General features: G+C 42.2%; 1 protein-coding gene across 9 annotated transcripts in view; it reads right to left on the bottom strand.

The window, feature by feature from the left end:
* The window catches only part of CACNA1D (calcium voltage-gated channel subunit alpha1 D), a 353,867-nt gene that overhangs the window by 137,348 nt on the left and 199,070 nt on the right, over positions 1–17,449 (bottom strand). For all 9 annotated transcript variants that reach the window (XM_056804160.1, XM_056804154.1, XM_056804161.1 and 6 more), the window contains one exon: positions 4,849–5,018. In XM_056804160.1, the coding sequence (XP_056660138.1) occupies positions 4,849–5,018 (170 nt within the window). The remainder of the gene's footprint in view (positions 1–4,848; positions 5,019–17,449) is intronic.

Genomic DNA, 17,449 nt, shown 5'->3' with positions numbered 1-17,449 from the left:
TTGGGTCCCAAGGCCTGCACTGCTGCTTAATGTCTACATCACTCTAGGAAAGTCCTTTGTCCCTCCCATCTCAGAGTCCAGGTTCATCACCTGTAAAATGATGGCATTGGGCCTGACAATCTCTCAGATCCCATCCATCATCCCTGATGATGCTTTGATCTTTGTCCCTTCTCATATGCCCCACAAGTAGACACCTTTATATCAAGATGCCAACATGTACACACTTAATCCAAACTAAACTCTTGATCCAAAATGAATAAGAGAATGACAGAATTTCAGGGTTGAAAGGGAGTTCAGAATTCACCTCAATCCATGCCTAGTTTAAGCAGGAACTCTTCTACAAAACATCCAACAACTGGTCACCCAATTCGGAGTCTGCATGAAAATCTCCAGGAAGGAATGGGGCTCAGGAAGCCCAGGACAGCCCACTCTCCTGGGTAAAGACAGCTCTCATTGTTAGGAATTTCCCCCTTTTCTTGCTGCCATTTGCACATTCTTCCTAGTTTTGCCCTCTGGAGTAAAACCAAGTAAATGGAATCCTTCCACAATAAAGGGTCCTTTAAACCCTTATGTAAACAATGATGTTCCACTTTCCTCATGTTTCTTCTTCTTCTTCCATCTCACCAATCTTTACTGCAGACTCTATTTCCCCAATTTTCTTAACATATTTCTAAATGACATGATTTCCAGGCCTTCTGGTTCCTGGTCATCTTCCCTGTAAATGCTACCTTGGCCAATGGCAAGTGCTGTATGCACACTGTACATTTCCAATGGCCACAGTCTAGCGCTCATGATGTAGGGAAATTTTTCACCTTAAGTCAGGTATTCTGCCCAAACGGTTCATGAACTTAATTTTTTTACTAACAGTATTTTAATTTAAATGTTTCTTTGTAATCCAATGTTTTTCATTTTATGCATTTAAAAACACTATTCTAACAAAGGGACAGAGGTTTCACTAGACTGACACAAAAAAGGATTAAGAATAACTTCCAAGCTGGTTCCCCTCTCAGCTTCAAAAGGAGGCATGAGAGGAAGAACCACATAGGTCAGTATTCCTTCAGAGATCTCAAAGCTTCTGAGATCACTATTCGAGAGGTTTTCCTCCACCGTGTCTAGCATTTGCTTATTTTTTTTCTCGTAGTCACATAAATAATAATATTTTAGGCAGAATTTAGTAATTGAGTATTTATTGAAAAAGCTAATCTTCAAGGTTATGAAAATCTGAAGATTTGTATAATATTTAACATGAGTGTCATGTTATGATAAATCCTAGAACCCAGCAAAATTAGTTCAATAAAGAACAAGGGCATATGAAAAAATATTTTCTATTTTGGACTCAACATTAAGCTGGTTAATCACTCCAAGCTCAAACATCAGTGTGAAGCAGGAAATATGATACCACTATATCTGAGAAAGAGCCCTTTCACGGTATCTGGAACACCAATTAAAACATTAATTCAGGTGATTTATGATTTTTTACAGGCTTTATTGCTTTCCCTTATTTGCATTATTAAATAATGCATTTTTGAGAATCTTCTTCATGGTGCTCTATTATTACTGGTTTCCTTTAAAAGGTTTTTAGTGCTCTAGACTCTCAAGAAATTTTTGTTCTTCAAGTCACTGTGGAGAAGAACTAACTTCGAACTTGGAAGTGTGTTAGCAGGACCCTGGCCCAAGAATCCTTTTAATGCAATATCGCAATACTAAGAACACCTTCACTGAGCTCAGAGCCTGTGGGAAGGCCAGTTTTGAGGAGAGGAACTCATGCCAATGGCAACTCTACCAACAAACAAAGGCACTCTGCTTCCTGGCCCGTAGGAAAAAGGTAAATTGGAGTTTTGTAGAAGGCTGGACAAGAGGTCATTAGTGTTCACTAACTCAAAAAGGTCAATAACAATGCTGCAATCCAGCAAATGGGAGCAGAGGGCAAAAAACCTCAAGCTCTCACTACCAAAAGAAAACAAATAGACAAAATAGTTTGTCAATAGGAAGAGTTTCTGAGCATCTATAGAGATCCAGACAGGTATGAAATAGATTTTGTTTAGATACTAAAGTCTTTTGAAGAACCAGGAGTACACAGGTCGACTAAAACAACAGAAAAATTCTGAGCAACATTTTCTAAACACAGATCCAAAGAACCCACTGATTTCCTTTGAATATAAGTGAATATTCATAGTATCGAAATATTCTCCTCTTTTCTATCTACTTTGGGGCCCCTGTGGAGCCAGTGTTGGAATCCCCCCTGATCATTCTCTCCCTCTTTGAAGTCATTTTGCCCAACTCTAGAGGATACATATGTCTAGGGATACAAATTCTCTTAGGCAATAGCCTGAGTCATGCAGAAAGGTAAAAAAAGAATGCATGCCACGTATTTGTTTCCCATTAGAACACTCTTCCTCATAAGGCTTGCCCAGAATTCCCAATCCCATTTCTTGGATTATGTGATAACAAGCCAAGCCTGCCTCTGTTCCCCACCCCTTTTCCTCCTCTCCACTCTTCCAAATCAGCATCTAACCTGAGACCCCTCTCCTTCCTAGGTAAGGAGCATTTCCTCCTCTCTCCTCTCTCATTCCTCTCCTCGCTTTTCTTGGCTCATCATTATTTGAAGGAAGTTGACTCTCTTTCAAAAGCCTAGGCTGCCTTTTCCCACAAATCTCTCAAACTAGTTTTCCTCCCCAAAATCTAAAGATCCTCCCATTCCCCACTGTTGGGCTGCAACAATTTGGATTCAGGCATGAGAGACACAGACCACCCAAAGTTAGGAAACAGAGCCCCAAACATGATGAGTTTTGATTTTAAGTCATTCCACCATTAACCTCCATGAGTACATATAATCAAGTCAATCATGTGCGTTGCTACTAGGAGGGAAGAATTCCATTATGGCACACTGAAGCAAATGACCCTGACCTTCAGGGGAACAGACTTCCTCTGCCAGGTTCCCAGATCTCTCAGTAGACTTGTGCCCTTGAAATATATCCCCTGCTTTCTACCAACAGCAGATCTGAAATACATTACAAATGCTTCAGCCATACCTTTCCCCTGGAAATGCACCTCACTATTTCTGTGGTCAAGAAAATATCTGGGCCAACAATAGCAATTAATCTATATTGGTCCTGGCTTGCCACAAATATTTCTTCTAGAGAATAGCTGGGTGAAGCAATAGGTAGAGTGCAGGAAGATCCAAATTGAAATTCAGCCTCAGATACTGAAGCTGGGCAAGTCACTTAACTGCTGTCTGCCTTAGTTTTCTCAGCTGTAAAATGAAAATAATGACAACCCCCCACCTCCCAGAATTGTTGCAAGAGGAAGAGATAATAGCTATAAAATGCTTGGCCGAGGCTAAGTGCCCCATATAAATGTCATCCAGCATCATCACTGTTTCAGAGATGCTGGCCACCAAACTGTAAGAGCCTTGCTAGGCTGGGTCCCAAAACAAGTTCTGCTCACCTCTTGCTCCTCTGACTAGATCAATGGTCAGTGACTGAGGAGAAGGGTTTTCTTTGCTTCTAATGGGTCGTTTCCAATCTATGGCACGTCTAGGGCCTCCCAACACAATCTTGGCCCCTTTAAGGTAGGGATTATTTCTTTGTGTCTTTATGTAACCAGAGCCTAGGATCCAGTACACAGAAGGTGCTTTATAAATGCCTATGGGATGACTGAGTGCTTACCTCTTAGCCAAGTCATTATCTCCCAGGCTATGGGGAAAGCCATGGGAAGCTACCTCAGAAAGGGGACCTAAAATCAAGAGAGATCTCCATTGAATTCCTGCCTCTGACACTCAGGTGAGTGTGGACAATTCCCTCAGTTTCTTCATCTGCAATTACAAAGAATGAAGCAGCATTTCCTAAGCACCAACCCCAGAGACATAGGAAGAAAAGGTCACATGTTCCCTCCTCCTCTCAAGGAGCTCATCAGTCAGGCCTGGGGGAGGGCCAGAGTGCCTCCACAGGTCAGACAGCAGTGCCATTTGCAGGGAATGGTGGTAGAGCTGGGGAGGTCCATTTCACCAGTGGGACTGCAATTAGTGACCCGTCTGTAGCCCACTCTAGAAAGGTCTCGTGCTGTTCTTGCCATCAGCTGCTCTGGAGGATGTCCAGAGAGAGAAACAGCCTTAGAGGTGATCAGATGCCTCAACTGAAATCAACTGTGCCCAGCACTATAGTGCTTCAAGCATCAATAAGTGCCAGCTCTTTTGAGTATTGTCCCCGTGACTCCAGGTCCACCTCAGCTGGCATAAGTAATGCTGTCTGAGGGACAAAGGCACCTGATGGCCACCTAGGGAGGAACACTGCTAATTCACAGCTGAAGGAAAGCATCTGTGTCTCTAGCTTGGCCTGCTCAGAGAACCCAAGCTCACCAGGGCTCAACATTCAAGCCAGTCACTAGTCACAGCAGTGATGTCAGCAGATCTCTTGGCAGAATAAAGAGGAAAAAGTTAGGTTAGCCACTAAGCCAAATGGTGCCCAGATCACTGTCTAAAAGGATGTCACCTATTACAGAAAAGAGCTAGTGGGAAGGGTGTTCTTTATGGTTGTTGAAGCACTTACACATGCACTATTTTATCCGATAATGGCTCTCCTAAAATCTCAAGTCCCAACAGATGGACTTCCAAATGTAGAACTAGAGTGAATATCGTCCTTTCGGCAATGAAGGAAGAGAACAAGACACCCTGTGAGGTGATATGACAGCACACATCTTTGACATCAGCAAGGAAAAGCACATGCAGGATGTGTGTGTGTGTGTGTGTGTGTGTGGGCAAGCATGCACGTATGCCATGTCCACCTTCTTGTGGTGCTTCCCACTGAATGCAGCGCCTTCTCAGCCAAGAGCAAGGAGGCCAATACTTACTGCTGCGCTTGTTCTCATCTCCCCCTTCATCCTCATTTTCTGGGTCAATGTCCTCCGCTTGAGTTATCCAATCTAAGTAGCCCTTTAAGTCCTCTTCAAGTTGTTGCTTCTCCCGGAGTTTCTGGAAGTCCCCCCTGGCTTTGGCCTTTTCTCTCTCTTTTGAAAACTCTCTGAGACACAAAAAGAAGAGTCACCAGTTAGGAAGCGTTTGGAATCCCAAGTCAGAAAACGCATTGTTGATAAAGCAGAACACACACACACACACAACACTGCAAAGTGGAGCGGCTCTAAGTGAGAACCACACAGAGTGCTGATGTCTTCACGCTCAAGAGAAGCAGAGAAAACAGAGCTTGACAAAGCACACATGCCTCATGTCTCAGAAAAGGGCGTCTGTTTTTGTTTCAGGGTCTCGGGTGCAGCCACGGAGAGCTTCCCATCCTCTCCCACTGGGGTCTGCATTTGCCCAGCATTCTCCCAGCTAATTCAGAACCCATCTCTTCCAGAAGGCTCTTCAGACACAGTGGCCAATGGATGTTGGCCTGAGGCTGAAGGAGAAGGTGGACTCGGAGATCCTTTGGAGTGGAGGCTTTCAGGCATGCACATTGTCAGAGAGCAAGGGAATTAAGAGGCAGATTCTGCTACTGGACTTGCTACTTCCTAAGGTTTTATAACATGCCCACTAAGGCCAAAGAATGCCCAACAGTGAAAAGGTCACTTCTGAAGCTTCTTTGCAGTCCCTGCCTAAGGGACTTCATTGGGCCGTGGGTCATCACATGCCTGTGGGAAGAGACCAGGAGAGACTCCCTTCACGCTCCCTCCACAGGCTCTTTCTTGATGCCATTCAATGATGGGGAGTTGCCGATTGTCTTTCCTGACTTTGGAGACAATTTATGCATTTGTCCTTTTGTGCTACATGCTGCCATGGCATTGCCTTCACAGGGGAACAATTGTTTCTGACTACTACTTGGTGCTGACTTCTAATTTTGTAAGCATCTCTACTTGAATATGTAAAATTCCCCATTTGCCGAGGCAAAGCAAGAGTAAGGTGGATAATTACCCAAGTTTCATAGGCAAGCAGCCATCTGCATTGCCAACTGGGAAGTTCTGCAGGAGCCAAGAGAGGATCATGAATTTAGTGCCCACAATTAAAATGTCGCTAAAAATGTTGACAAGAATGCTAAGTCCAGCCTTCTCCTCAGGCAGCTTCAAGACAGACTGATACCACAGTGGTGGTAAACCCTCTGCTTCCTCTCCTTCCTCAGGCTGTTCCTATATTGCTGAGATTCTGGACACAAACACACATAAAATGACTGCTCTGCCCAGAAAAAGCCAATCAGTCAGCCATTCCAGACCTCAAACCTGCTGGGCGCGTGGAGTGCTGCATTGCTACGGCAATGGATTCTGGGTATATCCAGTAATGAGGCTGGTGGTTAAAAGAAGAAAAACTAAACCTGATTGGAATCCTGGTCCAGAGTAGCCCAGTTGGAATGGAGAAGCCCCCTGCCCCATGGCTCTTATCTGGTAGCCCTCTCCAGTGGCCAGACACACAGAAACCCTGAGCTCTGGATAACTTGGGTCTTCCCTGAACCTCCCTCTTAGGCCAGGCTCCATCAGGACCCTTTTGTCATGTGACTGTCACGTGCACCACATCTTCAAGTGATGGAGAGGCTACTTCATGACCACAAGAGAGGGTTGTAAACTGGACAAATGAGCAAAATCTATATTCTGCGGGGCTACAAAACCAAACCAGGACTGACCTAGCCACAAACTGACATCTCTGGAGAAATTGTACCTCCCAGTAGGATCTCAGCCATTTGGGGGAATAGATCTTCTAGGTCAGGTGACAACTAGTCTAGATGTCCCGGCAATCTAAAGGCTCATGAGATTGAGGGCTTATAGAGTTTTCTGGCTTCTTGAGAGTTAGCCAAAAAAAAAAAAAGACTGAAGCTTCCATAATTAACCAAAATATTCACCCAAAAGAAAACCACTTATAAATGCCAAACATTCATTACTATACAGATTCCTAGCCAAGTGTCAAAAATAGAAACTGCCCAGCAGATAATTTCCCTCCCTGCCCCTAAAAATTCCCATCTTGAACAACTAAATAATTCTTTAATCCTATTAGTCACCAAAAGACATCACTATGAATCTCTGGAGAGCCTAAAGAGGATCTTGCTCTAAAATATGAATTTCTACACATGACCTGGATAGCTCTATACTATATTTAGTATCTGATCTAATTCTGTTATGACTAATAGACTATGCTAAAGATGGAAAACTAGTCATCTTATTGAAAGAGGCTTATAGAGAAAACTTCCACTTGCCCCCTTATACTTTGCAGTCGAAATGCAGAACACCTTCCTTGCTCCAACCCTCTCTCCACCCCCAGACAAGGGGGGATTACTATGGAAAGTTCTAGTTCTAAAGATATGGCAGAGCCAAGGAAAATGAGATCCAACTCCAGCACACATTTCTGTAAAACACAAAGCACTCCAAGCCTTAGTTGGTATCCCACTCATTTCAAACAGTTGTGTAGTTCCTTAGAATTCCTTGTGAAATGTTCAGAAGGCCAAGTTCAAATTTGGGAGGTGGGATATTCCTGACATTTAACGTGAAACAGGAGAGAAGAGTCTCAGTAGTATGTCTGCAGTATATTCCTCTGGGCCTTTGGATCCCCTGGATGTCAGAGACTGGCATGATATGGATTCTGGCTACTCTAATGTGTAGGTGGGTTGGTAGGGGGATGCTTAATCTGGCATGGATGAATTTTCAGAAATATTTTGATAACTGTGTTTCAAAAGAATTGGTTTCCTTTGTAATTCCTATGTAGTTTCTTTAATGTATTGAAAAACTTTGTTCTGAGAAGGGGTTTCAGAATAAAAGACTTCACCAGACTGTCACAAAGGTCTGCAACACACCCCAGAGTTTAAGAACCTCTTAAGAAGAATCAATGAGAAGGGAAATTGCTAGAGTTTGCTCAATATAAAAGAGCAAAGATCAAGTAGGATTCATACCAGGGATGCAGGGCTGGTTCAACATTAGGAAAACCATCCACATAATTGACCACATCAACAAGCAAACTAGCAAGAACCACATGATTATCTCAATAGATGCAGAAAAAGCCTTTGATAAAATACAACACCCATTCCTATTAAAAACACTAGAAAGCATAGGAATAGAAGGGTCATTCCTAAAAATAATAAACAGTATATATCTAAAACCAACAGCTAATATCATCTGCAATGGGGATAAACTAGATGCATTCCCAATAAGATCAGGAGTGAAACAAGGATGCCCATTATCACCTCTACTATTTGACATTGTACTAGAAACACTAGCAGTAGCAATTAGAGAAGATAAAGAAATTGAAGGCATCAGAATAGGCAAGGAGGAGACCAAGTTATCACTCTTTGCGGATGACATGATGGTCTACTTAAAGAATCCTAGAGATTCAACCAAAAAGCTAATTGAAATAATCAACAACTTTAGCAAAGTTGCAGGATACAAAATAAACCCACATAAATCATCAGCTTTTCTATATATCTCCAACACAGCTCAGCAGCAAGAACTAGAAAGAGAAATCCCATTCAAAATCACCTTAGACAAAATAAAATACCTAGGAATCTATCTCCCAAGACAAACACAGGAACTATATGAACACAACTACAAAACACTCGCCACACAACTAAAACTAGACTTGAACAATTGGAAAAACATTAACTGCTCATGGATAGGACGAGCCAATATAATAAAAATGACCATCCTACCCAAACTTATTTATCTATTTAGTGCCATACCCATTGAACTACCAAAATACTTCTTCACTGATTTAGAAAAAACCATAACAAAGTTCATTTGGAAGAACAAAAGATCAAGGATATCCAGGGAAATAATGAAAAAAAACACATATGATGGGGGCCTTGCAGTCCCAGACCTCAAACTATATTACAAAGCAGCAGTCATCAAAACAATTTGGTACTGGCTAAGAAACAGAAAGGAAGATCAGTGGAATAGACTGGGGGAAAACGACCTCAGCAAGACAGTATACGATAAACCCAAAGATCCCAGCTTTTGGGACAAAAATCCACTATTCGATAAAAACTGCTGGGAAAATTGGAAGACAGTGTGGGAGAGACTAGGAATAGATCAACACCTCACACCCTACACCAAGATAAATTCAAAATGGGTGAGTGACTTAAACATAAAGAAGGAAACCATAAGTAAATTGGGTAAACACAGAATAGTATACATGTCAGACCTTTGGGAGGGGAAAGGCTTTAAAACCAAGCAAGATATAGAAAGAATCACAAAATGTAAAATAAATAATTTTGACTACATCAAACTAAAAAGCTTTTGTACAAACAAAACCAATATAACTAAAATCAGAAGGGAAACAACAAATTGGGAAAAAATCTTCATAGAAACCTCTGACAAAGGTTTAATTACTCATATTTATAATGAGCTAAATCAATTGTACAAAAAATCAAGCCATTCTCCAATTGATAAATGGGCAAGGGAAATGGATAGGCAGTTCTCAGATAAAGAAATCAAAACTATTAACAAGCACATGAAGAAGTGTTCCACATCTCTTATAATCAGAGAGATGCAAATCAAAACAACTCTGAGGTATCACCTCACACCTAGCAGACCGGCTAACATAACAGCAGAGGAAAGTAATGAATGCTGGAGGGGATGTGGCAAAGTAGGGACATTAATTCATTGCTGGTGGAGTTGTGAACTGATCCAACCATTCTGGAGGGCAATTTGGAACTATGCCCAAAGGGCGACAAAAGAATATCTACCCTTTGACCCAGCCATAGCACTGCTGGGTCTGTATCCCAAAGAGATAATGGACACAAAGACTTGTACAAAAATATTCATAGCTGCGCTCTTTGTGGTGGCCCAAAACTGGAAAACGAGGGGATGCCCATCAATTGGGGAATGGCTGAACAAACTGTGGTATATGTTGGTGATGGAATACTATTGTGCTCAAAGGAATAATAAAGTGGAGAAGTTCCATGGAGACTGGAACAACCTCCAGGAAGTGATGCAGAGCGAGAGGAGCAGAACCAGGAGAACATTGTACACAGAGACTAATACACTGTGGTATAATCGAACGTAATGGACTTCTCCATTAGGGGCGGTGTAATGTCCCTGAACAACTTTCAGGGATCCAGGAGAAAAAAAAAACACCATTCATAAGCAAAGGATAAACTATGGGAGTGGAAACACCGAGAAAAAGCAACTGCCTGAATACAGAGGTTGAGGGGACATGACAGAGGATAGACTTTAAATGAACACTCTAATGCAAATACTATCAACAAAGCAATGGGTTCAAATCAAGAAAACATCTAATGCCCAGTGGACTTACGCGTCGGCTATGGGGGGTGGGGGGGAGGAAAAGAAAATGATCTATGTCTTTAACGAATAATGCTTGGAAATGATCAAATAAAATATATTTTAAAAAAAAAAAAAGAGCAAAAATTCAGGAAGCACAGTAACATTGAATGTATTCTAAGATACCATGATCCCTTGAGAGATGGCAAATTCTTAGAACAAAGGGCTTCTAGTATTGGAAGTGGAACAGCTAAGTGGTGGAGTGGCAGAACACTAGGCCTGGAATCAACAAGAGCTGAGTTCAAATATGGCCTCAGACACTTCCTAGCTGTGTGAACCTGGGCAAATCATTTCACCCTGTTTGCCTCAGTTTCCTCCTCTGGAAAACAGCTGGAGAAGGAAATGGCAAACCACTCCAGTGTCTTTGCCAAGAAAACCCCAAATGGGATTACAAAGTGTCAGCCACAACTGGACAAGAAAAGTGTTGGAAATATTTTGAGAGGTGTGTGTGGCCTCTCAGTGCCATGTTAAACTGATTCAAGGTTAGGTTCAGCCTAATCTAATTTTCCTCCTTGTTTCTTAGTGAAGTAGCAGCCAGACTGCTCCCAGAATCCTAGCACTTCCTCCACAGGCCAAGGAACTTCAGAGGTGCTCAATCTAGTGCCACTCCCACCTGAAACAGCAGGTACAGCTTCATCTCCAGGTCAAAAGTTGTTTCTCAATGCCACCACTGAATGAATCACTACCTAGATTTTCAGGGAAGAGCTAAGCCCCCCTTTTAAAAAAGTAAACATGTCTGATTTCCAGCAATACTCCTCTTAGTGAACCAAAAGAGCATTCTTCTCCCCTCCACACCATTCTTTTTCACAAAAGAGTTTCCTTGTCCACTTCAACTCTTGACACAAGAGCATACTCCTCAGATTCATTTTTCTTCTCTTATGGCCCATTCCTTAGTAGAGATAAACGCATATAACTGGCAGTGACTAGGAGGCAGGTTCACATTTTGGCCACTCTCCAAGAAGATGTAGTTAGGAGCAAAGAACTTCAAGGGATCTCATGATATAGTTTCAAGGAGATAGCATTACTATGTTGACAGTTTTTCTTTTAAAAAAACTTTTTTAGAAATTGCTGACAATGAAAGAAGAAATTTTAACAAAGAAAATCAACTTGCGACATAGAAATCTAGTTTATTTAATCCATGGCGCTTTCTTATTCTTCTCCTTCATTCCCTTTATTCAATCTGATGTCATTCAATATGCATCTCCATTTTCTTTACAGCCAAGATCCAGGACTCCCTAAATTCATCTAGATCCTTCTTCAGTTGGTCTCCTGTCCTTTGGACCCCCTCCCACTCCAGCCCATCATACCTGCTGCTACCAAAAGAAGATTTTTAAAACTCATCCTCATGTCACTCTCCTCCTCAGGGTTTTAGATGGCTCTTTCCTGGAATAAGTATCAAGTCCAGAAGTTCAGAGATCTCCATCATTGGGCCTTAGCCTACTATTCAACAGTATTTCCTACTACTCCCTCCCATGTAATAGAATCAGTCCTCTGTAGGCCTACTTTTTAAAGATTGACCCATCTTATAGCCCGCTCTACTGTGAACTCTGGAACCTCCACTCCACTGTTAACAAACTCAGGCTTTTCAATCAACTTGCCTCTCCTTTAAGCAAAACTCAGCTCTCCTTCAGGATTTCCAAGTCCCTTGAAACCTCCATTGGAGGGCACTCTCACTTTCCCCAGATTCGTAGGCAAGTAGGGGTGGCTTATCTCTGTCATTTCTGGATTATTCTCCCACCACCATCTCTCAGAGCAACCTTTACTCCTTAGGGTCATCCAATCTATGTGGACAAGCCACTCTTTCTATTCTTTTTGCTATTCTCTACTGACTATTTTCTGTTTCTTTCTCTATAAAATGGAGATAATAATGATTGTACTTATTACCTATCTAACAAGATGATTGTAAGGACAAGTGTTGTTCTGGGCCCTCTCTTGGTGATTTCATCCCCACGCCTGGCTCCATGTATCATCTCTACCCAGATGACGATCACTTCATCTCTGCCTCCAGCCCAAATCTCTCCACAGAATTCCAGCTTTGCAACTGCCTGCTCTATTTTATCATCTATATGTCCTACCAGTAGCTTAAATTCGGTAAAATCGCTCCCACACTCATGATCTTCTCCTGTAACTGAACCTTCTTCTGTACTTCAATGTTTCTGTAGAAGCTATTGCCATCCTTCTGATCACTGAGGTGTGAAATCTCAGGCACCTTTAACTTTGGCCTCCCCTCCTATCCCTGTGTTCAACTCCCTCACCAAGTCCTACCAATTCCAGGTCCTTATCAACTCTCATATCCAGACACTTCGCTTCCCTTAGGCTATGGCCTTAGTTCAAGTCCTCACAATCTTTTCCCTGACCTATTGCAATAGCATAAAAGGCTTGCCTGCTCCTATTCAGCTTTAATAGCTTGTTCTCCCTTCTGATGATTTCTTCACAAGCTGCCAAATTAATCTCAAAGCACAGATATATTATCTCCCTGCTCAAAAATCTTCAGTGGCTTTCTCCATTTGTCCTAGGAAAAAGCATGGACATCACAGTTGGGCACTGAGAATGCTCTAATCTGCCTTTCCAGAATTATTTCATGTTACTCCCTTTCACATATTTCCCATTCTGGGGATACTCTTTCTCTGAGGAAATTTCCTAACAATGGGACCTGACCTAAAATGGAACAGGGTGACGGGTTCCCCTCTTTGGAAATAATAAAAGTAAAGGCCGTATAATCCCTTGGCAGGTATGTTAGAGTAGGGGTTCCTTCCGTTCAAGTGGTCCTCGAAGTGTGACTGAGGGGCCTCAGGGGTCCCCAAGATCCTTTCTCAAAAGGTCTACGAGGTAAAGTTTATTTTCAAAATAATATTAAGACATTTTCATTTCTAATAAGTTATGTATCTGTAGACATAATCAACACACACCAAAACTCCGAGGGGAGGGTTATATGTTCTCAAAACTTTTAAGAGTTTGAAGGAGTTCTGAACCCAGGAAGTTTAAGATCTGCAGTGTAGGTGCAGAGGTTGAACTACCCAGCTGCTGAGGTCTCTTCTAACCGTTTGATTCTGGGATTCTCCTTAGCTCCTGTCTGTCCTTCAAAATCCTCACGCATCCATCATTTCAGTTTCTCTGCAGTTGAGTATTTTCTCATTCCTCCAACATCCCCACAGCAATTCTGCCTGACCCTCCATTGTGTATCATATTTAGCTGATGTATTCTTTGTGGGTGGGGCTGTCTTTTTTGTCTTTGTAGATGCTTAGCAGCAAAGATCAAAATGAATTGAGCCCTAGCTTCTAGATGCACAAAAACCCCAACACTATAAAACTGTGAGCTATAATTATTCTTGTCAGTAACTCTATAGGCTAGCAGTATCCTCGCCTCCCCATCTCCTGCCATCATCCTCAAGGATTTCAATGTTCTTGTTGATAATTCCGCCTCCTAACAAACTGATGTCTTTGTTCATTAACTCCCTCAATGATAATGACTTACTCCCTTGATCCTATTCCTTCCCACCTATTTCTAGGACTTAACTCTGGCTTTCAGTAACTACTCCCAAAGTGGCTTTGATTTTTTTCTTTGCCATTGGCTCTCTATATAGGCTTATAGAGATGTTGAGGTTCACTCTCAAACAAACAAAAAAAAAGTTGCTATAATCTTTCTAGCCCAGCTATCTCTGGTCCTATTTCTCTCATTCCCTTCACTACTAATCTCAAAGAAGGTTATACCTGCTACCTCCACTTTCTCACATCCAAAGCGTCAAATCAGGTTTCTATCTCCATCATTCTACAAAGATTGCTCTAAGCCATCTTTGCTATTTCTGACACCACTGTCTATACCCTTCACTGTCCTATTTCTTTAACTGTTTCTCTTCAGTTTCTTTTACTAGCACTTGATTGTTTTTCTGATTTCATAAAATAGAGTTTTTCCCAAGAGTTTGTCCTCAAGTCTCTTTTAATTCCTTCTGGGGTAGACATCATGAAACATTAGAAAGAACACGTGTGAGGAATTTCTCTGCCTAGAACTAGATGTTTAACTTTGTTGAACCTCAATTTCCCTATTTGTAAAATTTGGGTAATTTGAGTGGCCTCTGAGATCCCTCCTAGCTCTGATATCTATGCTCTAAAAATCTACAGCTTTGGCCAGTCTCCTGCACCATGCCTGACTTCTCTAGTTGGCCTAGAACATCTCCACCTGGATGTCCCACCTGCATCCTAAGATCCTCATGCCCAGATCTAAGGTTCTTCTTTTTCCCCAAGCCTCAACTCTTCCTTCTGACTTATCTATTTCTACTTATGGAATCACCTCATCAGCCAGAACTGAAACCTTGTGAGGACTTCTCCCTTATTTCTTGACTTTGGTCTGTTGCTAAGCCCCCTGAATCTCTCACTCCCACTGTCTTCAGCCTAGTACAGGACATCATTACCATATACTGGAACTATTTCAGTTGCTTCCTGACTGGTGTCATCTCTGACCTATTCAAATTTGGGGGGGCTCCCTGGTGTCTAACAAGTTCAAGTTTCTTTACTTAGCTATTGAAAGCCTTTCACAATATGGTATGCCCCCCCACACACTTTTGGTGCAGAGGTTCTTGTGGGGAGTCCATGCATATATTTCTTAGATGAGAAAAAATCACAGCTTTATTTTCCCTGATCTCAAATTAAAATTTCATATTTCCTTCAATTATTTAAATTTATTATTCTGAGAAGGGTTAACTAAACTACCAAAGGGGTCCATGAAAACAAGCAAAAACCAGCCATCTAGTCAACCCTGTTTAGCGCCCTATATCCTAGCAAAAATACACCCCAAACTCTAGGATTCAGCCAAGTATACTCTTCTCCCTTGTCCAATTTCCCATATATTCTCCTGTCTCCTAGATCTTACTTATCCTTTCCCCTATGCCTCAATGTCTCTTTTCTATTCCCGAGCCTGAAGAATCTCTACCCAAATTGTTATACTCCAACTCCAATATCCTTCTCTGTGAAAACTTCCTGATTTCCTCAGGTTAGTAAGGAAGGGACTTCTTCAGATTTCACCATGTACTTTGTTCCTTTACTGGCTAAAGCACTGATGTAATGAGGGTAGTACCTCATCCTAATAATCTGTGCTTGTGACACAAGAAATCTACACACAGTCGGTGCTTAATATATAGTTTTGAAAAGAAGACTTAAATATTGGCTTTTTTTTTAAACCCTTACCTTCCGTCTTGGAGTCAATACTGTGTATTGGCTCCAAGGCAAAAGAGTGGTAAGGGCTAGGCAATGGGGGTCAAGTGACTTGCCCAGGGTCACCCAGCTGGGAAGTGTCTGAGGCCAGATTTGAACCTAGGACCTCCCATCTCTAGGGCTGACTCTCAATCCACTGAGCCACCCAGCTGCCCCCAAATATTGGCTTTCTTAAAGTCTCCCAAGCTTATTAATTCAGAAGAACTACTCACAACATGTGAAAAAAGGTTTCTGTGGTAATAAAATAGACATGCCCTAATAATTTTACAAGAACAAATGAATGTAATATTCTCCACAGAAAGGGGATTTGGGTACTAAAGACTGTCAGAGTTGGAAGGTAAATAAGATCTATTCTGATCCATAACTGAGCAGTGATCCCCTCTAGAGCAGCCTTGATAAATGGGCATTTACCTGAAGGCCTTCATTGATAGGGAACTTTCTATGCAGAGAATCAATTGTTACCTGTTTCACTATTACCAGGAAGAACAAATCTAATTGCTCTCCCCATGCCAACCCTGGAAATCCCTCAATCCAGTTGGCATGTATGGTCTTCTTCTAGCTAAGCAGCTGCACTTTGTCCAACCAACACATACTCAGTGGTTTGGAGCCCTCTTCTACTATTGATGACTGTTTGGCTCAGAAAGCCTCAAACTGAGTACAATATCCCAACTGTGTTCTAAGTTGGAGCCCCATTATGCCGTCACCTCCCTCAGTCTGAAGGCAAACAAAGACAGGAAGCCTGGGTTCCTGGGGCTGTTACATCATTCTGGTTAATCATGCTGAATGGGCAGACCACTCAATTCCCTGGTACAGACACAAACCCTAAGGAAGATCCCCCCCTTCAGTTCAGGCTGCAGTGGACTGCGAGTGGCCACACTTACATGCCAGAAGACCCAGGTTTACATGCTATTGTTTACATTTAGTTAGTTAGTTAGTGGTAGTCTCTTGGTGACCGAGAATGACAATGTTGTTTACATTTATTAGTCACTGAACCTTGCAGGACTTCGTTTCCTCATTTACAAAATGAGGATAATCCCATCTACTGCACAGAGCTGCTACAAAACGCTGGTGAGATAAGGTGTATAGAATGCTTTGCAAACTCTCCAAAGCTATAAGGATATCAGCTCTGATGTTCTGAGAAGACCAGTCAGTGGGGGAGAGCTGGACATGCGGAAGTCCAAATTCCCAGACAGCAGATCATCTTACTGTGCCAACCTGGGTGAGATTCTTCTGTTTCTTCATGTAGAATGAAGATAGCCCCCATTCCCAAGAACCTAATGGGACTCCGGCAACAAGATAGAGTCTTTGACTAGAAATGGAGACATCTAGATTCTGGTCAGGCTGTCACTACTTGTGTGACCCTGGCCAAACGACTTGAGCCATTTCCCCACTACGAGCCTAGTTTTCATATCTGTAAAAAAAAGGTGAAATATGGTGCTTTAAAGAAATTTTCTCAAATATGTAATTCTATGATGCCATGAGAATAGAGGTGGAAGCACTAAGGACTATTTTTGAGAGAGAGACAGACAGAGAGGAGAGGGGGGGGGAGAGAGAGAGATAGAGAGAGAGAGAGAGAGAGAGAGAGAGCGAGAGAGAGACAGAGAGACAGAGACAGAGAGACAGAGAGAGACAGAGAGAGACAGAGAGACAGAGAGAGACAGAGAGAGAGAGACAGAGAGACAGAGAGAGAGAGACAGAGAGAGACAGAGAGAGAGACAGAGAGAGAGAGACAGAGAGAGAGACAGAGACAGAGAGAGAGACAGAGAGAGACAGAGAGAGAGAGACAGAGAGACAGAGAGAGACAGAGAGACAGAGAGACAGAGAGAGAGAGAGACAGAGACAGAGACAGAGAGAGACAGAGAGAGGGAGAGGGAGGACAGGACTCAATGAGAGAATACACTCATTCTTTGAAGTAGTTTCATGTGGTTCATATCTCACATCCCCAAAAGAGTATAAGCTCCTTGTGGACAAAGGCTGTGTTGGCATTCATTTCTAGT

The sequence above is a fragment of the Monodelphis domestica genome, chromosome 7 (assembly GCF_027887165.1).
Source record: "Monodelphis domestica isolate mMonDom1 chromosome 7, mMonDom1.pri, whole genome shotgun sequence".
Classification (NCBI taxonomy): domain Eukaryota; kingdom Metazoa; phylum Chordata; class Mammalia; order Didelphimorphia; family Didelphidae; genus Monodelphis; species Monodelphis domestica.
The sequence above is the reverse complement of the archived record's forward strand: the minus strand, read 5'-3'. Positions and strand labels throughout refer to the sequence as shown.